This window comes from Lithobates pipiens, unplaced genomic scaffold (assembly GCF_037356315.1).
Source record: "Lithobates pipiens isolate NorthernLeopardFrog02 unplaced genomic scaffold, aLitPip1_a1.2 Scaffold_28, whole genome shotgun sequence".
In the NCBI taxonomy this organism is placed as follows: Eukaryota; Metazoa; Chordata; class Amphibia; order Anura; family Ranidae; genus Lithobates; species Lithobates pipiens.
The window spans coordinates 228,551,753-228,579,325 of NW_027507789.1; the positions used below are offsets into that span (position 1 = coordinate 228,551,753).

The 27,573-nt window shown below is 49.3% G+C and overlaps 1 protein-coding gene across 2 annotated transcripts in view; it reads left to right on the forward strand.

Annotated features, from left to right (window-relative positions):
• CEP112 (centrosomal protein 112) overlaps positions 1 to 27,573 on the forward strand; it is a 441,731-nt gene that overhangs the window by 23,259 nt on the left and 390,899 nt on the right. For both annotated transcript variants that reach the window (XM_077460662.1, XM_077460663.1), the window contains exons 5-6: positions 18,128 to 18,209; positions 24,635 to 24,712. In XM_077460662.1, the coding sequence (XP_077316788.1) occupies positions 18,128 to 18,209; positions 24,635 to 24,712 (160 nt within the window). The remainder of the gene's footprint in view (positions 1 to 18,127; positions 18,210 to 24,634; positions 24,713 to 27,573) is intronic.

Sequence of the window (27,573 nt, forward strand, 5' to 3'; positions counted from 1 at the left end):
CTATACCCTCATCGTCCCTTCTATACCCTCATCGTCCCTTCTATACCCTCATCGTCCCTTCTATACCCTCATCGTCCCTTCTATACCGTCATCGTCCCTTCTATACCCTCATCGTCCCTTCTATGCCCTCATCGTCCCTTCTATGCCCTCATCGTCCCTTGTATATACCCTCGTCGTCCCTTGTATATACCCTCGTCGTCCCTTGTATATACCCTCATCGTCCCTTCTATGCCGTCATTATTATTATACAGGATTTATATAGCACCAAAAGTTTGCACAGTGCTTTACAACACGAGGGCAGACAGTACACTTAAAATACAAATCAATACACCGTGATCGTCTGTTCTATACCGTGATCGTCCCTTCTATACTGTCATCGTCCCTTCTATGCCGTCATCGTCCCTTCTATACCATCATCGTCCCTTCTATACCCTCATCGTCCCTTCTATACTGTCATCGTCCCTTCTATGCCGTCATCGTCCCTTCTATACTGTCATCGTCCCTTCTATACCGTCATCGTCCCTTCTATACCCTCATCGTCCCTTCTATACTGTCATCGTCCCTTCTATGCCGTCATCGTCCCTTCTATACCCTCATCGTCCCTTCTATGCCGTCATCGTCCCTTCTATACTGTCATCGTCCCTTCTATACCCTCATCGTCCCTTCTATACTGTCATCGTCCCTTCTATACCCTCATCGTCCCTTCTATACTGTCATCGTCCCTTCTATACCCTCATCGTCCCTTCTATACCCTCATCGTCCCTTCTATACCCTCATCGTCCCTTCTATACCCTCATCGTCCCTTCTATACCGTCATCGTCCCTTCTATACTGTCATCGTCCCTTCTATACCCTCATCGTCCCTTCTATGCCGTCATCGTCCCTTCTATGCCGTCATCGTCCCTTCTATGCCGTCATCGTCTCTTCTATGCCGTCATCGTCCCTTCTATGCCGTCATCGTCCCTTCTATGCCGTCATCGTCCCTTCTATATACCCTCATCGTCCCTTCTATATACCCTCATCGTCCCTTCTATATACCCTCATCGTCCCTTCTATATACCCTCATCGTCCCTTCTATACCCTCATCGTCCCTTCTATACCCTCATCGTCCCTTCTATACCCTCATCGTCCCTTCTATGCCGTCATCGTCCCTTCTATACCCTCATCGTCCCTTCTATGCCGTCATCGTCCCTTCTATACCGTCATCGTCCCTTCTATACCCTCATCGTCCCTTCTATACCCTCATCGTCCCTTCTATGCCGTCATCGTCCCTTCTATGCCGTCATCGTCCCTTCTATGCCGTCATCGTCCCTTCTATGCCGTCATCGTCCCTTCTATGCCGTCATCGTCCCTTCTATGCCGTCATCGTCCCTTCTATGCCGTCATCGTCCCTTCTATGCCGTCATCGTCCCTTCTATATACCCTCATCGTCCCTTCTATATACCCTCATCGTCCCTTCTATATACCCTCATCGTCCCTTCTATATACCCTCATCGTCCCTTCTATATACCCTCATCGTCCCTTCTATACCCTCATCGTCCCTTCTATACCCTCATCGTCCCTTCTATACCCTCATCGTCCCTTCTATACCCTCATCGTCCCTTCTATACCCTCATCGTCCCTTCTATACCCTCATCGTCCCTTCTATGCCGTCATCGTCCCTTCTATACCGTCATCGTCCCTTCTATACCCTCATCGTCCCTTCTATACCCTCATCGTCCCTTCTATACCCTCATTGTCCCTTCTATACCCTCATCGTCCCTTCTATATACCCTTATCGTCCCTTCTATATACCCTCATCGTCCCTTCTATACCCTCATTGTCCCTTCTATATACCCTTATCGTCCCTTCTATATACCCTCATCGTCCCTTCTATACCCTCATCGTCCCTTCTATACACTCATTGTCCCTTCTATACACTCATTGTCCCTTCTATACCCTCATTGTCCCTTCTATATACCCTCATCGTCCCTTCTATATACCCTCATCGTCCCTTCTATATACCCTCATCGTCCCTTCTATATACCCTCATCGTCCCTTCTATATACCCTCATCGTCCCTTCTATATACCCTCATCGTCCCTTCTATATACCCTCATCGTCCCTTCTATACCCTCATCGTCCCTTCTATACCCTCATCGTCCCTTCTATACCCTCATCGTCCCTTCTATACCCTCATCGTCCCTTCTATACCCTCATCGTCCCTTCTATATACCCTTATCGTCCCTTCTATATACCCTCATCGTCCCTTCTATATACCCTCATCGTCCCTTCTATATACCCTCATCGTCCCTTCTATATACCCTCATCGTCCCTTCTATATACCCTCATCGTCCCTTCTATACCCTCATTGTCCCTTCTATGCCCTCATCGTCCCTTCTATGCCCTCATCGTCCCTTGTATATACCCTCGTCGTCCCTTGTATATACCCTCGTCGTCCCTTGTATATACCCTCATCGTCCCTTCTATGCCGTCATTATTATTATACAGGATTTATATAGCACCAAAAGTTTGCACAGTGCTTTACAACACGAGGGCAGACAGTACACTTAAAATACAAATCAATACAGCGGGATCGTTAGAGCTTACAATCTATAAGGGAGGGTCAAGTGGAACAAAAGGTAATGACTGTGGGAGATGAGCTGATGGAGAAAATGAAGAATACAGTTGTTAGGTGTGGGTAGGGTAGGCTTCTCTGAAGAGGAGGGTTTTCGGGGATAGTCTAAAGGGTAACAGAGTAGGAGATAATCGAACAGATTGGGATAGGGCATTCCAAAGGATGGGAGAGGATCTGGAAAAGTCCTGGAGGTGAGTATGGGAGGAGGTGATGAGGGAGCTAGAGAGCAGAAGGTCTTGAGAGGAACGAAGATAACGAGTAGGTTGGTATTTGGAGACTAGGCTAGTGATGTAGCTGGGGGCAGTTGTGGACGGCTTTGTAAGTAGTTGTTAGTATTTTGAATTTCAGTTGTTGGGTGAGTGGAAGCCAGTGGAGGGATTGACAGAGAGAAGTAACAGACACAGAGCGATTGATAAGGTGGATGAGCCTGGCAGCAGCATTCATGATGGATTGAAGGGGGGATGGACTATGTAGATGTAAGCCAATGAGAAGAGAGTTGCAGTAGTCGAGGGGAGTGATCATCCCTTCAGCTACTTGTGCCCATCACATGCAGCCAATTGTGCCCATCACATGCAGCCAATTGTGCCCATCACATGCAGCCAATTGTGCCCATCACATGCAGCCAATTGTGCCCATCACATGCAGCCAATTGTGCCCATCACATGTAGCCACTTGTGCCCATCACATGCAGCCACTTGTGCCCATCACATGCAGCCACTTGTGCCCATCACATGCAGCCACTTGTGCCCATCACTTGCAGCCACTTGTGCCCATCACTTGCAGCCACTTGTGCCCATCACTTGCAGCCACTTGTGCCCATCACTTGCAGCCACTTGTGCCCATCACTTGCAGCCACTTGTGCCCATCACTTGCAGCCACTTGTGCCCATCACATGCAGCCACTTGTGCCCATCACATGCAGCCACTGTGCCCACTGACCGCCCCCCCCCCCACTCGCGGGGCTTGCGGATTTGGCAGCACCCCCACCACCCCCTCCTGTGTGCGGCTCTTACATTGTGGCACCTACCGTGACTTCCGCTATATACCAGTGGCTCTATTATTGTCAGTTGGAGGGAATGACAGAGAGGGGTGGAGGACACTGAATGGAGACCAGTGGAGGGATTGGTAGAGAGGGGTGGAGGACACTGAATGGAGACCAGTGGAGGGATTGGTAGAGAGGGGTGGAGGACACTGAATGGAGACCAGTGGAGGGATTGGTAGAGAGGGGTGGAGGACACTGAATGGAGACCAGTGGTGGGATTGGTAGAGAGGGATGGAGGACACTGAATGGAGGCCAGTGGTGGGATTGGTAGAGAGGGGTGGAGGACACTGAATGGAGACCAGTGCAGGGATTGGTAGAGAGGGGTGGAGGACACTGAATGGAGCCAGTGGAGGGATTGGTAGAGAGGGGTGGAGGACACTGAATGGAGACCAGTGGAGGGATTGGTAGAGAGGGGTGGAGGACACTGAATGGAGACCAGTGTAGGGATTGGTAGAGAGGGGTGGAGGACACTGAATGGAGACCAGTGGAGGGATTGGTAGGGAGGGGTGGAGGACACTGAATGGAGACCAGTGGAGGGATTGGTAGAGAGGGGTGGAGGACACTGAATGGAGGCCAGTGGAGGGATTGGTAGAGAGGGGTGGAGGACACTGAATGGAGACCAGTGGAGGGATTGGTAGAGAGGGGTGGAGGACACTGAATGGAGACCAGTGGAGGGATTGGTAGAGAGGGGTGGAGGACACTGAATGGAGACCAGTTGAGGGATTGGTAGAGAGGGGTGGAGGACACTGAATGGAGGTCAGTGGAGGGATTGGTAGAGAGGGGTGGAGGACACTGAATGGAGGCCAGTGGAGGGATTGGTAGAGAGGGGTGGAGGACACTGAATGGAGACCAGTGGAGGGATTGGTAGAGAGGGGTGGAGGACACTGAATGGAGGTCAGTGGTGGGATTGGTAGAGAGGGGTGGAGGACACTGAATGGATGTCAGTGGAGGGATTGGTAGAGAGGGGTGGAGGACACTGAATGGAGACCAGTGGAGGGATTGGTAGAGAGGGTGGAGGACACTGAATGGAGGTCAGTGGAGGGATTGGTAGAGAGGGGTGGAGGACACTGAATGGAGGTCAGTGGAGGGATTGGTAGAGAGGGGTGGAGGACACTGAATGGAGGTCAGTGGAGGGATTGGTAGAGAGGGGTGGAGGACACTGAATGGAGACCAGTGGAGGGATTGGTAGAGAGAGGTGGAGGACACTGAATGGAGGCCAGTGGAGGGATTGGTAGAGAGGGGTGGAGGACACTGAATGGAGGTCAGTGGAGGGATTGGTAGAGAGGTGGAGGACACTGAATGGAGGCCAGTGGAGGGATTGGTAGAGAGGGGTGGAGGACACTGAATGGAGACCAGTGGAGGGATTGGTAGAGGGGGGTGGAGGACACTGAATGGAGGCCAGTGGAGGGATTGGTAGAGAGGGGTGGAGGACACTGAATGGAGACTAGTGGACGGATTGGTAGAGAGGGGTGGAGGACACTGAATGGAGGTCAGTGGAGGGATTGGTAGAGAGGGGTGGAGGACACTGAATGGAGACCAGTGGAGGGATTGGTAGAGGGGGGTGGAGGACACTGAATGGAGGCCAGTGGAAGGATTGGTAGAGAGGGGTGGAGGACAGTGAATGGAGGTCAGTGGAGGGATTGGTAGAGAGGGGTGGAGGACACTGAATGGAGACCAGTGGAGGGATTGGTAGAGGGGGGTGGAGGACACTGAATGGAGGTCAGTGGAGGGATTGGTAGAGAGGGGTGGAGGACAGTGAATGGAGGTCAGTGGAGGGATTGGTAGAGAGGGGTGGAGGACACTGAATGGAGATCAGTGGAGGGATTGGTAGAGAGGGGTGGAGGACACTGAATGGAGGTCAGTGGAGGGATTGGTAGAGAGGGGTGGAGGACACTGAATGGAGACTAGTGGACGGATTGGTAGAGAGGGGTGGAGGACACTGAATGGAGGTCAGTGGAGGGATTGGTAGAGAGGGGTGGAGGACACTGAATGGAGGTCAGTGGAGGGATTGGTAGAGAGGGGTGGAGGACACTGAATGGAGACCAGTGGAGGGATTGGTAGAGACAGATGGAGGACACTGAATGGAGACCAGTGGTGGGACTGGCAGAGACGCATGGAGGACAGTGAGTGGTTGGTAAGGTAGAGGAGACTGGCAGCATTCATAATAGACTGAATGGGGGATAGTCTATATGGAGGTAGAACAAGGGAGTTGTATAGTTGAGGTGAGGGATAACCAGGGAATGAATGGTATTAGGAAGGGGTGAGTGTTGGAGATGGTAGGTGGAGGCACCAAGATTTGTTCAGTTATTGGATTGGGGATGGAAGGAGAGATCGGAACCCAGGATAGTTGTGATATAAAATTTGGATCCTGTGTTGGGACTATTGATGTAAGGATTGATTTATTTCAGGTATTTATATAGTGTCATCAGTTTATGCAGCACTTTACACATACATTGTACAGTCACACCAGTCCCTACCCCCGAGGAGCTTACAATCTAAAGTACCTAACTCACATACATACACATAATAGGGCTAATTCAGACAGGAGCCAATTAATTTCCCAGCATGTCTTTGGAGTGTGGGAGGAAACGGGAGGAAACCAACGCAGGGAGAACATGCAAACGCCAGGCAGTTAGTGCCATGGTTGGGATTCGAACCGATGACCCTGGTTCTGCCAAGCAGAAGTGCTAACCAGAAAAAATTCAGTCCCTGAATGACAGAACCTTCATTTATGGGTAATGGTGTGCATTCTGTGCTGTGACCACCCTGTCCACTAGATGGCGCTCTGCTCCTGCTGATCTCTGTGGCTCCGCTATATAGTTGGTGATATTGATTTATATAAAGGGTTCATTGGTCTCTATAGTCAGTGACCCCCCCCCCCCATCCATAGATAACAGCCCCCCTTTCGGTGGATCTGTGGATGTTTCACGTATATGTAAACCCAAACAATGAACTTCTCTTATTTTGCTCCCTTGTGGTCTTGAAATATAACAATTAAAACATTATATTGTATCTCTTCAACAAATATATATATATAAATCCCGTTGAGCCCATCAGAAATCTTGTGAATTGATGAATTCCTGTTCTCGCTGTTCTCGGCTCTCTCTGTGGACTACGGAACCCCTCCCTCCTGTCACATTGAGGTGAGCATAGGGGGAGTATATAGAGATTTCCCTATTAGAAAGGTGTCCCCATTGGAAGGTTTCCACAATACCTCTTCTTCTGGGGACAACGCTGACAAAATTTGGATTTCTCATCAATTTCTTTCTATGTGATGATGGCCACAAACCGAGGGGGGTGAATCTCTCCAGTGGGGAGAAATAATAATGTGATGGGGGGTGGGGGGGAGGAGGGGTCTAACCTTTCTACACTCCATCTAGAACAAAAAATAAATAAAAATACATGACTAACCTCTTTACCTCCAGAAGGTTTTACCCCTTTGTGACCAGGCCATCTTTAGCTATTCAGTACTGCACTACTTTGACTGGTAATTGCGTGGTCATGCAACAATGTACCCAAATGTCATTTTATTAAATTTTTTTCACACAAATATGATTTTTCTTTCCTTGGTGGTATTTGATCACCACTGAGATTTTTTTTTGCGATTTATAAAAACAAAAAAAGACCAAAATTTTGAAAAAAAAAATATCTCAATATTGTTTACTTTCTCTCTAAAACATATCCAATAAAATCTAATTTCTTCATAAAGTTCATGAAAATGTTTTTTTTGTTTGTTTGTTTTCATTTTTTTATTTATTTATTTTTCTTTACATCCTCTGAGAGAAGTTCGTTGTTCCCATAGTGACACTTGTACTACTCTGGGAAATATGAGTGGAAGGTAATCATTTTTACTATTTTGTGTGCCACATCCAAAATTGTAAACCAAAAACTAGAACACCCCGAGTGAAGGAATCCTTCACATTTGGATGTTGGACGCCGTGACGGACGGGTGGATAGATATAGTGCAAAGGAGCTGCCCTTACTTACCAGTATTACCACCGTAATATCTGCTGCTTTTCAGGACTGACTGCTTTGCCCCGGGGGGGGCGGGGTTCGCTTCACCTGCCCACCTGCACTAGGGGGTTGGTCCTTTCTTAACATCTTGTGGCTTCTTCGGCCATTCCTGCCGGGGCGACCACACTAGGAGTTCCTAGAAGGGAAAATAACCATCGGCAATATCCACCCTGTTTTCCTGTTGTGTTTTTAATTACAAGTTTCACAGAATGCCTATCTAACACACTGTTCTGAATATACCTTTTCTATACATACCCCTGAAGAAGGAGATTCAGTCTCTCCGAAACGCGTAGGGTACTCTAAGCAATCAGTGTGTATGCAGATTATCAGTGTATTTATGCATTTCTTGTTTTATACGTTTTTCTTATAATACTATTTCAATAAAAAAATATTTTTGTACTTTACAAACTTGATACTTATTGTATGTGCCTAAAAAGTCCACCACTAGGGGTGTTCTAGTTTTTTGTATTACTCTGGGGGGGGTGGCTTATCAGGGATTTTTCCTTTTTTTTTTACACTGTTATTGCTTTATATAGTGATGATCACTGTATAAGCAGTAGCTGTACCATGTGATTGGCTTAGCCAATCACAGATCACAATCACAAGCAAGTTGTTCATGAGTGGGAAACCCATTCATGACTGCTAAGGCTGCCCCATACATTATACAATTTTCTAATTCCATTTCCTTTAGATTTACCTTCATATATGTAGTAAAAGGGCCTTCCTGATTGCGTGCAGATTAAATGTCTTAGTTGTGTACAAGAAAATTGTGTGTGTGTGTGTGTGTGTGTGTATTATATGTATGTGTGTGTATATGTGTGTGTGTATTATATATGTGTGTGTGTGTGTGTGTATATATATGTATGTATGTATGTATGTATATATATATATATATATATATATATATATATATATATATATATATATATATAATATGTGTGTGTGTGTGTATATATATATATATATATATAATATTGTGTATGGCCACCCTTAGCGGTTATGAATGGGTTTCCCATTCATGAACAGCTTGCTTCTGATTGTGATTGGCTAGGCTAATCACATGGTACGGGTAGCATGTGATTGCTTTGGGCCAATCACAGATCACAACAGTAAGCATGCTGTTCATGAATGGGAAGCCATTCATGACAGGTCGTCGTTTACATTGGTCATAGCGATCACATGATCCCAATCGTAGTGGCCACAGGAGCGTCCCGCTACTAAACTGCAGCAGGCCCAATCACGTGTATATTTATATAAGAGATATAAATATAAATATATATATATATATATATATATATATATATATATATATATATATATATATATATATATACACACGTGACTTAGCCTGCACGTTCCAGGGCGGTAAGTTTTTTAAAAGCTGAAATTTGTGTTCCGTTGAATCCGCAATCATGTCCCTGACCCGGTCACAACCCGCCAGGAGTCCAGCGTATCCGGATCCAGGATCTGGGGTGGTGGTGCTTCTATATAAGAATGATCTCCGGTGTTCACATCTCTGGAATATATTTGATAAGTCGCAGGATTGTAGGATTTGATGTCTGTGGCCGGTGACACCGCCGGTTGATGTCTGCACATTTCCACCAGAACCTGACCATCAGAATCGGCTGTTCTAATGGCGGAGCATCTTTCTGCGGTGACGTGTTCTCTGACAGCTGTGTCTGAAGTGTCACATTTGCCGTGTGATTGTCCCCAGCGCCCGGACGGATTGTCACATACTGATAACACGCGTGTTCTCCACGCCGCCCTGCCAGTGCTGAATGAGCCGCGGACAGCAGTGTGACATACTGAAATGATAATCCCATTTCCCTGCGTGTCTAGACTGAGAAAATGACAAGTCTGGAAGACATCAGGTGACGTTCAGAGGACGATGTGGACAGTACAAAATTACCTAATCATGGCCTTTATATCAATACCTTTTATATCAGGTGACCACGCCATCCAGAGGGCAATGAGAGGGGGAATGTGGACCGTATGGAGTGAACTAATCCCGGCATCCCTAAAGCTCTCCATACCACTGCTCGGCCTTTTGGCTAAGATCAAGTGTAGTATCTGTACTTATCAATTGCCAGAGGAGTCGCGGCACTGCGCCCATTGTGGAGGACAGGCGAATCCAATGGTGTCATTGCACCTGGAACGGCGGTTTCGGTAGGGACTACGCCGTGCTGCCCGACAGTTACTGGGGGCCGGCCTAAGGTTGAGTCTGAGTTGTCCGGAAGGGTGCTCCTGGTGAGGATGGGTGCTGCATTGGGTCTTGGCAGAGGGTCGGGTCCCTGGCCTTCTGGCCTAGATTGGGGTAGTTCTAGCTCCGGACAGTTTTTTTCAGGAGAGAACACTGCCACCTCCTTTTGATGGGGGGAGGGGTGGTTAGTTTTTCCCAAATGTAAATAGGTAGAATTGATGGGAGCGACAGTGGAGCCTGATGGTAAAGTGCTCTCCCCAAGCTGCCAGAACTTCAGGCCTTCCTGCCTGGTGGTGGGGGCTGCTGTGGTCTGGGTCGTTGGTCAGGGTTGGTACTGATGCCTATAATGGATGTGCCCCTGGAGTGGCAGTCCAGGGGTGCCATTAAATCACTGTGAGTGAGGCTCACTCTGATTTGTGGCATCACAGTCACTGCACCATATACATGCTTTTTTAGCACCTGCCTTTTGGGCCGGACCTGAGCAATTTTTTATTCCTGGCTTGAGGGCCTGGCCATTGTACTGCACAATATTGACCAAGTGTAAGTACCCTTGTCCCTGTCGGGAGCCTAATGCCCCGGGGGATCAGGGTAAGGTCCTTCCTAGGGAGGACTAATGTAACACCCGTTGTACGTTTTGTGTTACTCTTTATGTGTGCGCACTTTTTTTGGCACCGGATGGAGTTGGGTGTGTTTCACATGCCACAAGCTTTTTAAAAAAAGCTCTCCATACCACACTATTACCTTTTACATCAGATGACAACACCATCCAAGGACATCGTCAGGGAGAATGTGGACAGTACAATGTCAACTAGATCTGGTATACCTGGAGCTCTCCTTAACATTACATTACCTTTACATTGGGTAGAAACACCATCCAGAGGAGAATGTCAGGAGGATTGTGGACAGTACGGAGTGAACTAGACCCGGAGTCCCTGGAGCTAGGACAATCATTTTCAGCTTAGGCCACCAAAAGGATTACTCTACCAACTCAACAGTACTTTGAATCCCAAAGTAACAAGCCATGGGGTGATCGTAATACTACTCAAGGACCAGCTGGTTTTCAGGTTCAAGACCTTGTCTTGTATATGAAGAATCTATGCCTGCTTGATGAGAGACACCAGATTTGTCTCGAACAGCAGAACGTTTTGGGGAGACAAAATGATATCAGGCTGGGATGTCTCCTCTATTTCAAGAAACAGGCAAGACAAAGTTTCCAGATTACTATTTTTTGAACCAGGACAAAATGTGATGTGGACTCCAAATCTGGAGACGAATAATGCCTATCTTGCCTGTCTAGGCCACAGTCTCTTGGTTGACCTGACATACCCTATATTCTTCTGATCTGTAAAAATTAAGATGGGATTGGAGATGCACCCTAACAGATATTACCATTCCTCAAGGGCACATTTAATTGCCTGGAATTCCTGATCTCCAACCTGATAATTTCTCTCTGTTGGAAGCTGGTTGGATGGCTCCAAAGGCACTTGCAGAAGTGTCCACCTCTAAAATATATGGCAATGTTGGATCGGGGTGATGCAGTATTGGTGCTGATGTACCGAGTTTTATCCTATCAAACGCTTCTTAAGCCTCTGATGACCACTGGAAAGGAGTATGCTTCTTTGTGAGTTGCGTGATGGCAAACCTAAGGGCTGAAATGTGAAACGTCTTTCATAAACTTTCTGCTGAAGTTGGCAAAACCCATTAATCTTTGTATCCAATCCAAGATAATATTGACCTTTTTAGATGGTCTGTTACCTTCTACTGAGATAATAGAACCCAAGAATGAGATTTCTTGATTTTCAAATTCCCAAAAGTTTGTGTTTCCTTAACCCATTCAGCACTCGTGTGGGCATGATAACGCTCCGGTGAGGAGGAGAACAAGATGTCCTCTAACTACACCATCGTAAATAGGTCAAGAAAGTTCTTCTTGACAGAGATGTTGTTAAGGTCTCTGCAGTCCACACTATAATCTACACAAGGGCGTAAAGTGTGCTCCTTCTTTTTTCGAAAAAGAAGATACCTGCCTCAGCAGGGTGTATGAAACCTTTCTCAGGGTTCTCTGAGATATATTGGTGAACTGTTTCCAACGGTACTTCTGCTTGCGGCAAGAGCTCAACTGGGCAATCATACGGGTGATGGGGATGGGCATTGTAGATTGTCGTCCTTTTTTGTCAAAGACAGCCAGGAAATCATAATAAGGAACAAACCGTGAAGAGTACATGTCAGTATGAAGTAGAGCTGCCACGACGCGTCAACGTAATAGACTACGTCGACTAAGAAAATACATCGACGTGCGTGCAGGGAGTCGATGCATCACAGTGGGGGCAGTGCTTAGTATCTACCGCTGCCCTCCTTGCCGCTGTCCTCCCTCTCTTCTCCCCCTCCGTCCCCCTCTCTTCTCCCCCTCCGTCCCCCTCTCTTCTCCCCCTCCGTGCCGCCGTCCCTAGGGGTGCAACGGATCGTCACCGATCCGTGATCCGGGCGCACATGCCGCGATCCACGGAGCGCTCCGCGCTCTCGGCCTTAGGAGAGGCCGCGGCTTCGGCCTACCTCCGAAGCGGCGGCCATCTTTCTACACCCAGGTGTTTACAATGTGATTGCTCCGATGGAGCGATCACTTGTAAACAAACTGGCGTCATGACATGACGCCGGTTTCTCTCTCCCCTCTCTGTACTGATCTGTGCAGTGGAGGGGAGAGGTCGGATGGAAGCAGCCATCCCTCCATACCCTGCCAATACTCTGCCAGCCTGATACTCTGCCAGCCAATGCAATACTCTGCAATACAATACTCTGCAATACAATACTCTGCCACCCAATGCAATACTCTGCCAGCCAATGAAATACTCTGCAATACAATACTCTGCCAGCCAATGCAATACTCTGCAATACAATACTCTGCCAGCCAATGCAATACTCTGCAATACAATACTCTGCCAGCCAATGCAATACCCTGCAATACAATACTCGGCAATACAATACTCTGCCCGCCAATACTCTGCAATACAATACACTGCCCGCCAATACACTGCCCGCCAATACTCTGCAATACAATACTCTGCAATACAATACTCTCAAGGTTATCCAAAGGATTAATTAGCTAATCAAAAAAAACACTAGATTCATTAAAAAAATAAAAAATAAAATAATCGGATAGTCGTTGACTAATCGAAAAAATAATCGATAGATTAGTCGACAGACAAATTAATCGTTAGTTGCAGCTCTAGTATGAAGACCTAACAGCAGGGGCTGGTCCTATAGCTGGGGGCTGATGGTAGAATTGTTGACACTTTTCCTGTGTGGTAATTGTGTGCTTGGAGCCAAAGGACAACGAGAATATCTGGAAACAAGGGAAACAGAATCATTTCCAATTGGAGGAATTCTCCGTGACCATTCGCAGAATATTCAGGGAGCAGGTTGGTTTCAAAGGTTACAGACCCCGAGACATGTTCCAGCTGCTAGGTGGGTCCTCATTCTTTTGCATCTTCATATGCAAGAGAATGCCGTGTAGTTCGGCAAGATCAATGTCCATAAAGCAAATACATGTTCTAGAACAGTGGTTGCCAACCTTTCAGACCTCACGGACCACTAAACTCACAATTTTGAATCCTGCGGACCTCTAATCCCTCGTTTACACTGAGCGGATCGGTTCGGTACGGTGCGCTATTTTCAGTGTTTCTATTATGAAAGCGGCCCATACAATCGAACCATACCGCACCATTTATGGTCCTGCTTCAGATGTGGGGCCATAGAAAATGGTACGGTTAGGGCGGAGCTACGATACATTCCACTGATTGGCGGACAGAAAAACGTCTGCCAAGCAATGTGACGCCACGCTAGGCTTTTTTTCTAAATTCCGTATGGCCCCTGGTGGTCTGACTTGCATTGGAAACACTCACCTGAATAGGCCGGACCATTCTAACCCTTCCAAACTGTACCGACCCAAACCGATCTGCTCAGTGGAAACCAGGCATAACATGATTTTTACATACCTTATACAACGAATGCTCTAGCTCTCTGCCCCCCACCCCAGTATTGGATATCACCTATTTGAAATCGCCTCCTTCTTCACATCCCTCTCTCTCTGCACTACTCCTGGCACCTCCCTCTGAGCTCATTAGGTATCCACACAGGCTGACTGTATTGAGTGTCAGCTCGCATTGAGAACAACACTGGAAACAAAATTGGGCGGTATACATCCACCACAATGTTGATTTGCAGCAGAACCCCTGGGGACCACCATAGTTTTCTCATGGACCGCTGATCTAGAATCAATGATGACTTGAAATGGAATAGACTTTCTGAATGTCTGCAGGGAAACAGAACAACAGGAGCAGGATTGTTCACCCAGCCACCGAAGAAAAGGACTATGACTTACTTGGTCTTACATATAATGACCAGCCTCTCCATAGTAAAGCACACGTTGGATTTCTGATGACAAAGGGGCTCATTTCTGCATAGAAACCAATCAGCTTCTATCCTCAGCCTTCTCATTTTAAGCTTTGGCAGTAAAACCTGGAAGCTTCATGGGTTCTACTTCAGATGCAGCCAGTATGTGACTGGGTATGGGAGGAGCGGTGGGTGCGAGAACTTTTCAAGTAACATCCAAGTTGGGTTGAGATTGGCTGATCGTTCTGATCATCGTTCACGCAATCTCTGGTCTAGATGAATGGATTGCTATATCAGATCTTCAAGGGAACTGGCAGCTCCATCCTGGCCAAGTCACCTTTAAAGCGGGAAATGCCAACTTTCACATTGGTTGTGCTCTCAACCAAACTTTCAAACCATCCAATGGCTGGTGTCATAACTGATCACATGTGCGGCATTATAGCAGTTGAAGAATCATTAGAGGCCAAGATGGCGGCTTCCTTGACTGAAAACGTTAGAAGGGTTTACTTCCACTTTAAGTGATTCTGTCAGCCCTGAGACAGAACTGCTATGGTAAGGCAGCGTCATTCCAGCTGGTGTCAGCCCTCCATTTGTGAAACTCACAGACATTGTCCTCCATTGGCCTATGGCCATGTTGTAGTGCATGGAGTGTGGACTTGGCTGTGACAGCTTGCTGGAGATCGTTGTATACGAAAGGATATCAATGTGCTCAATACAGGGTGTCCTGTTCAGATTTTTACTTGCAAACCAAAAGTGCCAGAAAAGGCTGGTGTGCCGTCAGAATCGGCAACCTGTCAGATAATGTAACAGGAGTGACGTTTCGGCAGCTGCTCATGCGTCCACCGCTACCAGGTTTTCTAATCTACCAGGACACCTGCAGTCAGAAGAAGGCAGCGGGCATCTTACTACAGCCAGCTACCTCTTAAATTTAATAGCAATAAAGTGAACGTATATAAATAAATATAGTATATTTAAATCTGTGATGCTGTTTGCATGTTTAATTTTGAAAGACTAAAGGTTTAGTGCTGATCAGTGCGGAGTGTACCAACATGGCCTCCGCCACCTTCCTACTGCTGTGTGTACCAACGTGGCCTCTGCCACCTTCCTACTGCTCAGTCACCAACATGGCCTCCACCACCTTCCTACTGCTGGGTGTACCAACGTAGCCTCTGCCACCTTCCTACTGCTCAGTTACCAACATGGCCTCCGCCACCTTCCTACTGCTCAGTTACCAACATGGCCTCCACCACCTTCCTACTGCTCAGTTACCAACATGGCCTCCACCACCTTCCTGCTGCTGGGTGTACCAACATGGCCTCTGCCACCTTCCTGCTTCTGGGCGTACCAACATGGCCTCCACCACCTTCCTACTGCTGGGTATACCAACAAGGCCTCTGCCACCTTCCTGCTTCTGGGCTTACCAACATGGCCTCCGCCACCTTCCTGCTTCTGGGCGTACCAACATGGCCTCCACCACCTTCCTACTGCTGGGTGTACCAACGTGGCCTCTGCCACCTTCCTACTGCTCAGTTACCAACATGGCCTCCGCCACCTTCCTACTGCTGTGTGTACCAACATGGCCTCTGCCACCTTCCTACTGCTCAGTTACCAACATGGCCTCCGCCACCTTCCTACTGCTGTGTGTACCAACATGGCCTCCACCACCTTCCTGCTTCTGGGTGTACCAACATGGCCTCCATCACCTTCCTGCTTCTGGGTGTAGCAACATGGCCTCCACCACCTTCCTGCTGCTGGGCGTACCAACATGGCCTCCGCCACCTTCCTGCTGCTGGGCGTACCAACATGGCCTCTGCCACCTTCCTGCTTCTGGGCTTACCAACATGGCCTCCGCCACCTTCCTACTGCTGGGTGTACCAACATGGCCTCCGCCACCTTCCTACTGCTGGGTGTACCAACATGGCCTCTGCCACCTTCCTACTGCTGGGTGTACCAACATGGCCTCCGCCACCTTCCTACTGCTGGCGTCCAGCTTCTTTCAGAATGTAAGATCAAAACCGCATCACAGATGTCAATATACTACAGTATCTGACAAAAGTAAGTACATCCCTCAGTGACATTTGTGTAAATCTTTTCATGTGACAACACTGAAGAAATGACACTTGTCTACAATGTAAAGTAGTGAGTGTACAGCTTGTATAACAGTGTAAATTTCCTGTCCCCTCAAAATAACTCAACACACAGCCATTAATGTCTAAACCGCTGGCAACAAAAGTCAGTACACCCCTAAGTGAAAATGTCCAGATTGGGCCCAATTAGCCATTTTCCCTCCCCGGTGTCATGTGACTCGTTAGTGTTACAAGGTCTCAGGTGTGAATGGGGAGCAGGTGTGTTAAATTTGGTGTTATCGCTCTCACTCTCTCATACTGGTCACTGGAAGTACAACATGGCACCTCATGGCAAAGAACTCTCTGAGGAGTTTACATTGCAGACAAGTGTCATTTCTTCAGTGTTGTCACATGAAAAGAGAGAAGAAAAGATTTACACACATGTCACTGAGGGGTGTACTCAGTTTAATCCTAAAATTACTGTTAAATTCAAAGTGTAGCTGGGTGTAGTAAGATGTCCGCTGCCTTCTTCAGACTGCAGGTGTTCTGTCAGATTAACAAGCCTGGTAGCGGTGGAACGCATGCGCAGCTGACGGGACGTCACTTCCGTTACCTAATCTGACGGGTCGCTGATTCTGACAGGACACCGGGTCTACATGTGCATACTCTCTGCATTAGTAAAGGCATTTGGTGCTCACAAATTAGATTGATATTCTTTGGAAGTTCTATGGGGGTACTGTATACACCATATATACTGTATACACCATATATACTGTATACACCATATATACTGTATACACCATATATACTGTATACACTGTATAAGGTGATATCAAACTATTACACTGTAGTAATAAAATATCATTGTAAGAAAATCTCACATACTGCTCATTATGATGGAATCAGTGGGCGGGAATCTTGGGAGGAGTTATGCAAATATAAAAAATGCCTTAATGTGTGTTCATCTATCCTGGTGCAAGCAGTGGGCGGGTTCCTGGGAGGAGTTATGCAAATATTGGAATGCCTTCTTGGGTTCATCTGTCCTGATGCAAGCAGTGGGCGGGTTCCTGGAAAGAGTTATGTAAATATTAGAATGCCTTGTTGGGTTCATCTGTCCTGATGCAAGCAGTGGGCGGGTTCATGGGAGGAGTTATGCAAATATTAGAATGCCTTGTTGGGTTCATCGGTCCTGATGCAAGCAGTGGGCGGGTTCCTGGGAGGAGTTATGCAAATATTAGAATGCCTTGTTGGGTTCATCGGTCCTGATGCAAGCAGTGGGCGGGTTCCTGGGAGGAGTTATGCAAATATTAGAATGCCTTGTTGGGTTCATGGGTCCTGATGCAAGCAGTGGGCGGGTTCCTCGGAGGAGTTATGTAAATATTAGAATGCCTTGTTGGGTTCATCGGTCCTGATGCAAGCAGTGGGCGGGTTCCTGGGAGGAGTTATGTAAATATTAGAATGCCTTGTTGGGTTCATCGGTCCTGATGCAAGCAGTGGGCGGGTTCCTGGGAGGAGTTATGTAAATATTAGAATGCCTTGTTGGGTTCATCGGTCCTGATGCAAGCAGTGGGCGGGTTCCTGGGAGGAGTTATGTAAATATTAGAATGCCTTGTTGGGTTCATCGGTCCTGATGCAAGCAGTGGGCGGGTCCCTGGGAGGAGTTATGTAAATATTAGAATGCCTTGTTGGGTTCATCGGTCCTGATGCAAGCAGTGGGCGGGTTCCATGTCACCAGAGACATTTTTGGATTTATTGAGGTGTTGCTCAGTCCATTTGGTTATTAATATTATCTCTCTTATTTCCAGGCCCCATAATTCTTACAGCTGGAAGCTCCAAATGCATTCTCCAACCTCCGGCCCCCAGTCTGTGGAGGACCCCCGACCCACGGTGAGCCCCTGCCTGAATTCAGTGAGGAGCGGAGTGCCTCCTTACACACCGCCCGGTGTAATGCACATTTCTTGGTCACATTCAGGTCTCCTCTGTGATGTAATAACAAAGCTTCATAGCTCACACACACGTGTCTTTCTACAAGCTTTATTAAAGGGACAATATTGCTAGAAGTCGTAGTTCCCAGATGGCAGAACAAATTCTGGTTTCCATATCCTAAAGAATGATGTTTAATCTGCTTTATGTTTTGCCTTCCCTGGTTCCCCCTCCCCCTCCCTACATGATAAGGACATTTAAAAAAAAAAAAACCTTTCTGTTCTCATTACAGCCAGTGATGTCATCACCGGGTCTCTGTGCTTCTCTATGTAATACAGGTAGCTGATGGCTGGTGGGAGGAGCCGGCAAGGTACTGTACATAACTACCTGATGACATCCCGGCCCCAGTACTCCTCCCAAGAGCCCTCCGTCCTGATGCTGGCAGTGGGTGGCTCTTGGGTGGAGTTATGCAAATATCAAAATGCCTTGATGGGTGGGTGTCCATCTGTCCTGATGCTAGCAGTGGGCGGGATCTTGGGAGGAGTTATGTTAATATCAAGATGCCTTGATGGGTGGGTGTCAGTCTGTACGGGTGGGCGTTCCTAGGCAGGCTGTGTTTGCATAGGTAACACCCACATTTGATGCTGAGCTCCGTGATTGAAAGAACTGAAATTAATGAATTAAAGGGGCGGGGCTAGGGACAGTCAGGCTAGGGCTAGGTGATGCTGGACTTCTCTAGCCAGGAAATGAGGCCGGGGCTCTATCTGACTTCCTACAGCTTCTAATGCACATTGTGAGAAGCTCACAGTGTGCAGTGAATTCATAGGAAGCTGTTTCAGACCAGGAGAGGATCCGGTACACCTGTACAAGACTGAAGGGGAGGCGGGAGGTCAGATCTGCAGCCTCCAAGCAAATTTAAGTCCGTCTGCACTTTGTTTCCCCTTAGCCTTCCTGCAAAGTCCTGCTGTCTCCTGTTGATCCTGCCAGTAAAGTCCACCTAATGCAGCTTCCTGTGATGGGATGACAACGATGCTGCACTGCTCCTGATGTCAGAGCAGAGTTGTCACTCTCCTACAGGCTGTGCCCTCATGCAGTACAGTGGGGTGAAAACATTTTGAAGGAGGCGTGGCTGTCAGCTGACAAGCATTGTTGACCTTCTCATTGGACGCCAGAAGACTGATGTGACGGCCCTGTACAGAAATCGATGGATCTTCCCTATTGGTACTGGAATAGTGAGCAGAATGTACGGTGCATGTGGGGTGAATGAGCCCCCCGAGCGACAGTCTGATATACGTGGCCTGCGCTCAGAGGCTGCGCGGTGACTCCGCATTCACAATTCTCTCCCTGCCAGGAACTTCCTGGAAGAGAGATGAAAGCGACCTCCAGCTGAGGGGCGCTTCTCCTTTATAATAGATCAGACAAGCGCACACATTCGCCTGACCTATGACCTCACGTTTATTATTCTCCAACTACACCAGGAATGTCAGGCTGGAGCACATCATCCAATCAGCATAGAGTATTCCTCTACAGCATCGACAACACAAACAGTACACATTCCCATTCACAGGAGAACGTCAGATATGTCTCTTATCTTCCCATAGAGTGTGTCCTGTTGGGGGATCAGAGGACGTTATACCTGGGGGGGGATCAGAGGACGTTATACCTGGGGGGGGATCAGAGGACGTTATACCTGGGGGGGGATCAGAGGACGTTATACCTGGGGGGGATCAGAGGACGTTATACCTGGGGGGGGATCAGAGGACGTTATACCTGGGGGGGGATCAGAGGACGTTATACCTGGGGGGGGATCAGAGGACGTTATACCTGGGGGGGGATCAGAGGACGTTATACCTGGGGGGGGGGATCAGAGGACGTTATACCTGGGGGGGATCAGAGGACGTTATACCTGGGGGGGGATCAGAGGACGTTATACCTGGGGGGGATCAGAGGACGTTATACCTGGGGGGATCAGAAGACGTTATACCTGGGGGGGGGTCAGAGGACGTTCTACCTGGGGGGGATCAGAGGACGTTCTACCTGGGGGGGATCAGAGGACGTTCTACCTGGGGGGGATCAGAGGACGTCATACCTGGGGGGGGATCAGAGGACGTTATACCTGGGGGGGATCAGAGGACGTTATACCTGGGGGGGGATCAGAAGACGTTATACCTGGGGGGGATCAGAGGACGTCATACCTGGGGGGGGGATCAGAGGACGTTATACCTGGGGGGATCAGAGGACGTTATACCTGGTGGGGGATCAGAAGACGTTATACCTGGGGGGGGGATCAGAAGACGTTATACCTGGGGGGGGGATCAGAGGACGTTATACCTGGGGGGGGATCAGAGGACGTTATACCTGGGGGGGGATCAGAGGACGTTATACCTGGGGGGGGATCAGAGGACGTTATACCTGGGGGGGGATCAGAGGACGTTATACCTGGGGGGGGATCAGAGGACGTTATACCTGGGGGGGGATCAGAGGACGTTATACCTGGGGGGGGATCAGAGGACGTTATACCTGGGGGGGGGATCAGAGGACGTTATACCTGGGGGGGATCAGAGGACGTTATACCTGGGGGGGGATCAGAGGACGTTATACCTGGGGGGGATCAGAGGACGTTATACCTGGGGGGATCAGAAGACGTTATACCTGGGGGGGGATCAGAGGACGTTCTACCTGGGGGGGATCAGAGGACGTTCTACCTGGGGGGGATCAGAGGACGTTCTACCTGGGGGGGATCAGAGGACGTCATACCTGGGGGGGGATCAGAGGACGTTATACCTGGGGGGGATCAGAGGACGTTATACCTGGGGGGGGATCAGAAGACGTTATACCTGGGGGGGATCAGAGGACGTCATACCTGGGGGGGGGATCAGAGGACGTTATACCTGGGGGGATCAGAGGACGTTATACCTGGTGGGGGATCAGAAGACGTTATACCTGGGGGGGGGATCAGAAGACGTTATACCTGGGGGGGGGATCAGAGGACGTTATACCTGGGGGGGGATCAGAGGACGTTATACCTGGTGGAGGATCAGAAGACGTTATACCTGGGGGGGGGGGGGGGTATCAGAAGACGTTATACCTGGGGGGGGGGAATCAGAGGACGTTATACCTGGGGGGGGGATCAGAGGACGTTATACCTGGGGGGATCAGAGGACGTTATACCTGGAGGGGATCAGAGGACGTTATACCTGGGGGGGGATCAGAGGACGTTATACCGGGGGGGGATCAGAGGACGTTATACCTGGTGGGGGATCAGAAGACGTTATACCTGGGGGGGGGGATCAGAAGACGTTATACCTGGGGGGGGGGATCAGAGGACGTTATACCTGGGGGGGGATCAGAGGACGTTATACCTGGGGGGGGATCAGAGGACGTTATACCTGGGGGGGATCAGAGGACGTTATACCTGGGGGGGGGATCAGAGGACGTTATACCTGGGGGGGGATCAGAGGACGTTATACCTGGGGGGGATCAGAGGACGTTATACCTGGGGGGGGGATCAGAGGACGTTATACCTGGGGGGGTATCAGAGGACGTTATACCTGGGGGGGGATCAGAGGACGTTATACCTGGGGGGGGATCAGAGGACGTTATACCTGGGGGGGGATCAGAGGACGTTATACCTGGGGGGGTATCAGAGGACGTTATACCTGGGGGGGGATCAGAGGACGTTATACCTGGGGGGGGGGATCAGAGGACGTTCTACCTGGGGGGGGATCAGAGGACGTTCTACCTGGGGGGGATCAGAGGACGTTCTACCTGGGGGGGATCAGAGGACGTTCTACCTGGGGGGGGATCAGAGGACGTTATACCTGGGGGGGATCAGAGGACGTTCTACCTGGGGGGGGATCAGAGGACGTTCTACCTGGGGGGGATCAGAGGACGTTCTACCTGGGGGGGGATCAGAGGACGTTATACCTGGGGGGGGGGATCAGAGGACGTTATACCTGGGGGGGGGGATCAGAGGACGTTATACCTGGGGGGGATCAGAGGACGTTATACTTGGGGTGGGATCAGAGGACGTTATACCTGGGGGGGGGATCAGAGGACGTTATACCTGGGGGGGATCAGAGGACGTTATACCTGGGGGGGGGATCAGAGGACGTTATACCTGGGGGGGGATCAGAGGACGTTATACCTGGTGGGGGATCAGAGGACGTTATACCTGGGGGGGGATCAGAGGACGTTATACCTGGGGGGGATCAGAGGACGTTATACCTGGGGGGGATCAGAGGACGTTATACCTGGGGGGGATCAGAGGACGTTATACCTGGGGGGGATCAGAGGACGTTATACCTGGGGGGGATCAGAGGACGTTATACCTGGGGGGGGATCAGAGGACGTTATACCTGGGGGGGATCAGAGGACGTTATACCTGGGGGGGATCAGAGGACGTTATACCTGGGGGGGATCAGAGGACGTTATACCTGGGGGGGATCAGAGGACGTTATACCTGGGGGGGGGGGATCAGAGGACGTTCTACCTGGGGGGGATCAGAGGACGTTATACCCGGGGGGGATCAGAGGACGTTATACCTGGGGGGGGGGGATCAGAGGACGTTATACCTGGGGGGGATCAGAGGACGTTATACCTGGAGGGATCAGAGGACGTTATACCTGGGGGGATCAGAGGACGTTATACCTGGGGGGATCAGAGGACGTTATACCTGGGGGGGGGGGGGGGATCAGAGGACGTTATACCTGGGGGGGGGATCAGAGGATGTTATTCCTGGGGGGGATCAGAGGACGTTATACCTGGGGGGGGATCAGAGGACGTTATACCTGGGGGGGATCAGAGGACGTTATACCTGGGGGGGATCAGAGGACGTTATACTTGGGGTGGGATCAGAGGACGTTATACCTGGGGGGGGGGGATCAGAGGACGTTATACCTGGGGGGGATCAGAGGACGTTATACCTGGGGGGGGATCAGAGGACGTTATACCTGGGGGGGGATCAGAGGACGTTATACCTGGGGGGGGATCAGAGGACGTTATACCTGGGGGGATCAGAGGACGTTATACCTGGGGGGGGGATCAGAGGACGTTATACCTGGGGGGGGATCAGAGGACGTTATACCTGGGGGGGATCAGAGGACGTTATACCTGGGGGGATCAGAGGACGTTCTACCTGGGGGGGATCAGAGGACGTTCTACCTGGGGGGGATCAGAGGACGTTCTACCTGGGGGGGATCAGAGGACGTTCTACCTGGGGGGGGGATCAGAGGACGTTCTACCTGGGGGGGATCAGAGGACGTTCTACCTGGGGGGGATCAGAGGACGTTCTACCTGGGGGGGGATCAGAGGACGTTCTACCTGGGGGGGATCAGAGGACGTTCTACCTGGGGGGGGATCAGAGGACGTTCTACCTGGGGGGGATCAGAGGACGTTATACCTGGGGGGGGATCAGAGGACGTTATACCTGGGGGGGGGGATCAGAGGTCGTTATACCTGGGGGGATCAGAGGACGTTCTACCTGGGGGGGGATCAGAGGACGTTCTACCTGGGGGGGATCAGAGGACGTTCTACCTGGGGGGGATCAGAGGACGTTCTACCTGGGGGGGGATCAGAGGACGTTCTACCTGGGGGGGATCAGAGGACGTTCTACCTGGGGGGATCAGAGGACGTTCTACCTGGGGGGGGATCAGAGGACGTTATACCTGGGGGGGATCAGAGGACGTTCTACCTGGGGGGGGATCAGAGGACGTTCTACCTGGGGGGGATCAGAGGACGTTCTACCTGGGGGGGGATCAGAGGACGTTATACCTGGGGGGGGGGATCAGAGGACGTTATACCTGGGGGGGGGGATCAGAGGACGTTATACCTGGGGGGGATCAGAGGACGTTATACTTGGGGTGGGATCAGAGGACGTTATACCTGGGGGGGGGATCAGAGGACGTTATACCTGGGGGGGATCAGAGGACGTTATACCTGGGGGGGGATCAGAGGACGTTATACCTGGGGGGGGATCAGAGGACGTTATACCTGGGGGGATCAGAGGACGTTCTACCTGGGGGGGGATCAGAGGACGTTCTACCTGGGGGGGATCAGAGGACGTTCTACCTGGGGGGGATCAGAGGACGTTCTACCTGGGGGGGGATCAGAGGACGTTCTACCTGGGGGGGATCAGAGGACGTTCTACCTGGGGGGGATCAGAGGACGTTCTACCTGGGGGGGATCAGAGGACGTTCTACCTGGGGGGGGATCAGAGGACGTTATACCTGGGGGGGGATCAGAGGACACGTTGTAGAGAGAGCGGTGATGTCGCTCTGTATAATATAAGTTATATTTGGAGAGTGGTGATGTCACTGTATAATATATCTTATATCTGGGGAGCGATGATGTCACTCCAATTTCAGTAATATTTGTATTTTTCTCTCCAGGGGAATCTCGCTGATCGCCCGTCAGTCAGTCTGGATGACAGTGACCTGGAAGTTCGTCTGAACAGCTGGAATCTCGGGGTAATATACTGACACTAGAATATTATTATTGATTTAATTATATCTCCCTCCATTCTGTGCACTGACCAATCACAGCTCACTTTTCAGTGGTATATGTTTGTCCCCTTATGGTGGATATAGACCTAAGATATGAGCAAAGCATATCCCGCTATAGTGTGCATTTGTCTCAGTCCAGACCATTATGTGTCATTCCTGTCTGCTGCCCCCTTCCTTTGTTATCAGCATGACTCATTTCTGACACGTTTTCCTGACACCAAGAGATAAAAGGTAACCGGGGGAGGGAGCTCCAGCACACAGCCTGTGATTGACAACCTCAGCTCTGTTCCTGTGAGCTATGTGAAGGGGGTGTGTCCCTTCCCTCCAACCATCTCTCACTGAGCTCTGCAGAGAGTAATTTCAGCTCTCTGTCCCCTGCTTTCTGAAAGCTCAGAGAAGCTGAACAAGAACATTTAAACTCTTTGCAGCGTTTAGTTCACGCTGGGAGTCATTGCTGCAGCTCTATATGGCCACACAGTGGGTGACAGCAGTGCTGGGGTTTTGGGAACACTCATTGTCTTACGCTGGACAGTGACAGCATTTTTAAACAATTCTTACATGACACGGATTGGGGATGTCACATAGAATAGGAACATCTCACAGATTGGGGACGTCACGTATATTGGGGACATCACTTTGAATAGGAACATCTCACAGATTGGGGACGTCACGTATATTGGGGACATCACTTTGAATAGGAACATCTCACAGATTGGGGACGTCACGTATATTGGGGACATCACTTTGAATAGGAACATCTCACAGATTGGGGACATAACATAGATTGGGGACATCACTTTGAATAGTAACATATCACAGATTGGGGACATCACATAGATTGGGGACATCACTTTGAATAGTAACATATCACAGATTGGGGACATCACATAGATTGGGGACATCACTTTGAATAGTAACATATCACAGATTGGGGACATCACATAGATTGGGGACATCACTTTGAATAGTAACATATCACAGATTGGGGACATCACATAGATTGGGGACATCACTTTGAATAGGAACATATCACAGATTGGGGACATCACGTAGATTGGGGACATCACTTTGAATAGGAACATATCACAGATTGGGGACATAACATAGATTGGGGACATCACTTTGAATAGGAACATATCACAGATTGGGGACATCACGTAGATTGGGGACATCACTTTGAATAGGAACATCTCACAGACGGGAAATCGCGTAGATTGGAGAGATCACCTAGATTGGGGACATCAAGATATTTTGGGGACATCACTTTGAATAGGAACATCTCACAGATTGGGGACGTCACGTAGATTGGGGACGTCACGTAGATTGGGGACGTCACGTAGATTGGGGACGTCACGTAGATTGGGGACATCGCGTAGATTGGGGACATCACATAGATTGGGGACATCAATTTGAATAGGAACATATCACAGATTGGGGACATAACATAGATTGGGGACATCACTTTGAATAGGAACATATCACAGATTGGGGACATCACGTAGATTGGGGACATCACTTTGAATAGGAACATCTCACAGACGGGAAATCGCGTAGATTGGAGAGATCACCTAGATTGGGGACATCAAGATATTTTGGGGACATCACTTTGAATAGGAACATCTCACAGATTGGGGACGTCACGTAGATTGGGGACGTCACGTAGATTGGGGACGTCACGTAGATTGGGGACGTCACGTAGATTGGGGACATCGCGTAGATTGGGGACATCACGTAGATTGGGGACATCACTTTGAATAGGAACATCTCACAGATTGGGGACGTCACGTAGATTGGGGACGTCACGTAGATTGGGGACATCACTTTGAATAGGAACATCTCACAGACAGGGGACATCACGTAGATTGGGGACATCACCTAGATTGGGGACATCACCTAGATTGGGGACATCACGATATTTTGGGGACATCACTTTGAATAGGAACATCTCACAGATTGGGGACATCGCGTAGATTGGGGACATCGCGTAGATTGGGGACATCGCGTAGATTGGGGAAATTGCGTAGATTGGGGAAATTGCGTAGATTGGGGAAATTGCGTAGATTGGGGAAATTGCGTAGATTGGGGAAATTGCGTAGATTGGGGAAATTGCGTAGATTGGGGAAATTGCGTCGTAGATTGGAGACATCCCATATATTGGGGACATCACAATATTTTGGGGACATCACTTTGAATAGGTACATCTCACAGATTGGGGAAATCACATAGATTGAGAACGTTACACAAATTGGGGACATCATGTAGATTAGGGACATCACTTTGAATAGGAACATCTCACAGACAGGGGAAATCGCGTAGATTGGAGACATAAAGATATTTTGGGGACATCACTTTGAATAGGAACATCTCACAGATTGGGGACGTCACGTAGATTGGGGACATCACGTAGATTGGGGACATTACTTTGAATAGGAACATCTCACAGACAGGGAATATCCTGTATATTGGGGAAATCACATAGACTGGAGAAATCACCTAGATTGGGGACATCACGATATTTTGGGGACATCACTTTGAATAGGAACATCTCACAGATTGGGGAAATCACGTAGATTGGGGACATCACTTTGAATAGGAACATGTCACAGATTGGGGACATCGCGTAGATTGGGGACATCACCTAGATTGGGGACATCACGATATTTTGGGGACATCACTTTGAATAGGAACATCTCACAGATTGGGGACATCGCGTAGATTGGGGACATCGCGTAGATTGGGGACATCGCGTAGATTGGGGACATCGCGTAGATTGGGGACATCGCGTAGATTGGGGAAATCGCGTAGATTGGGGAAATCGCGTAGAT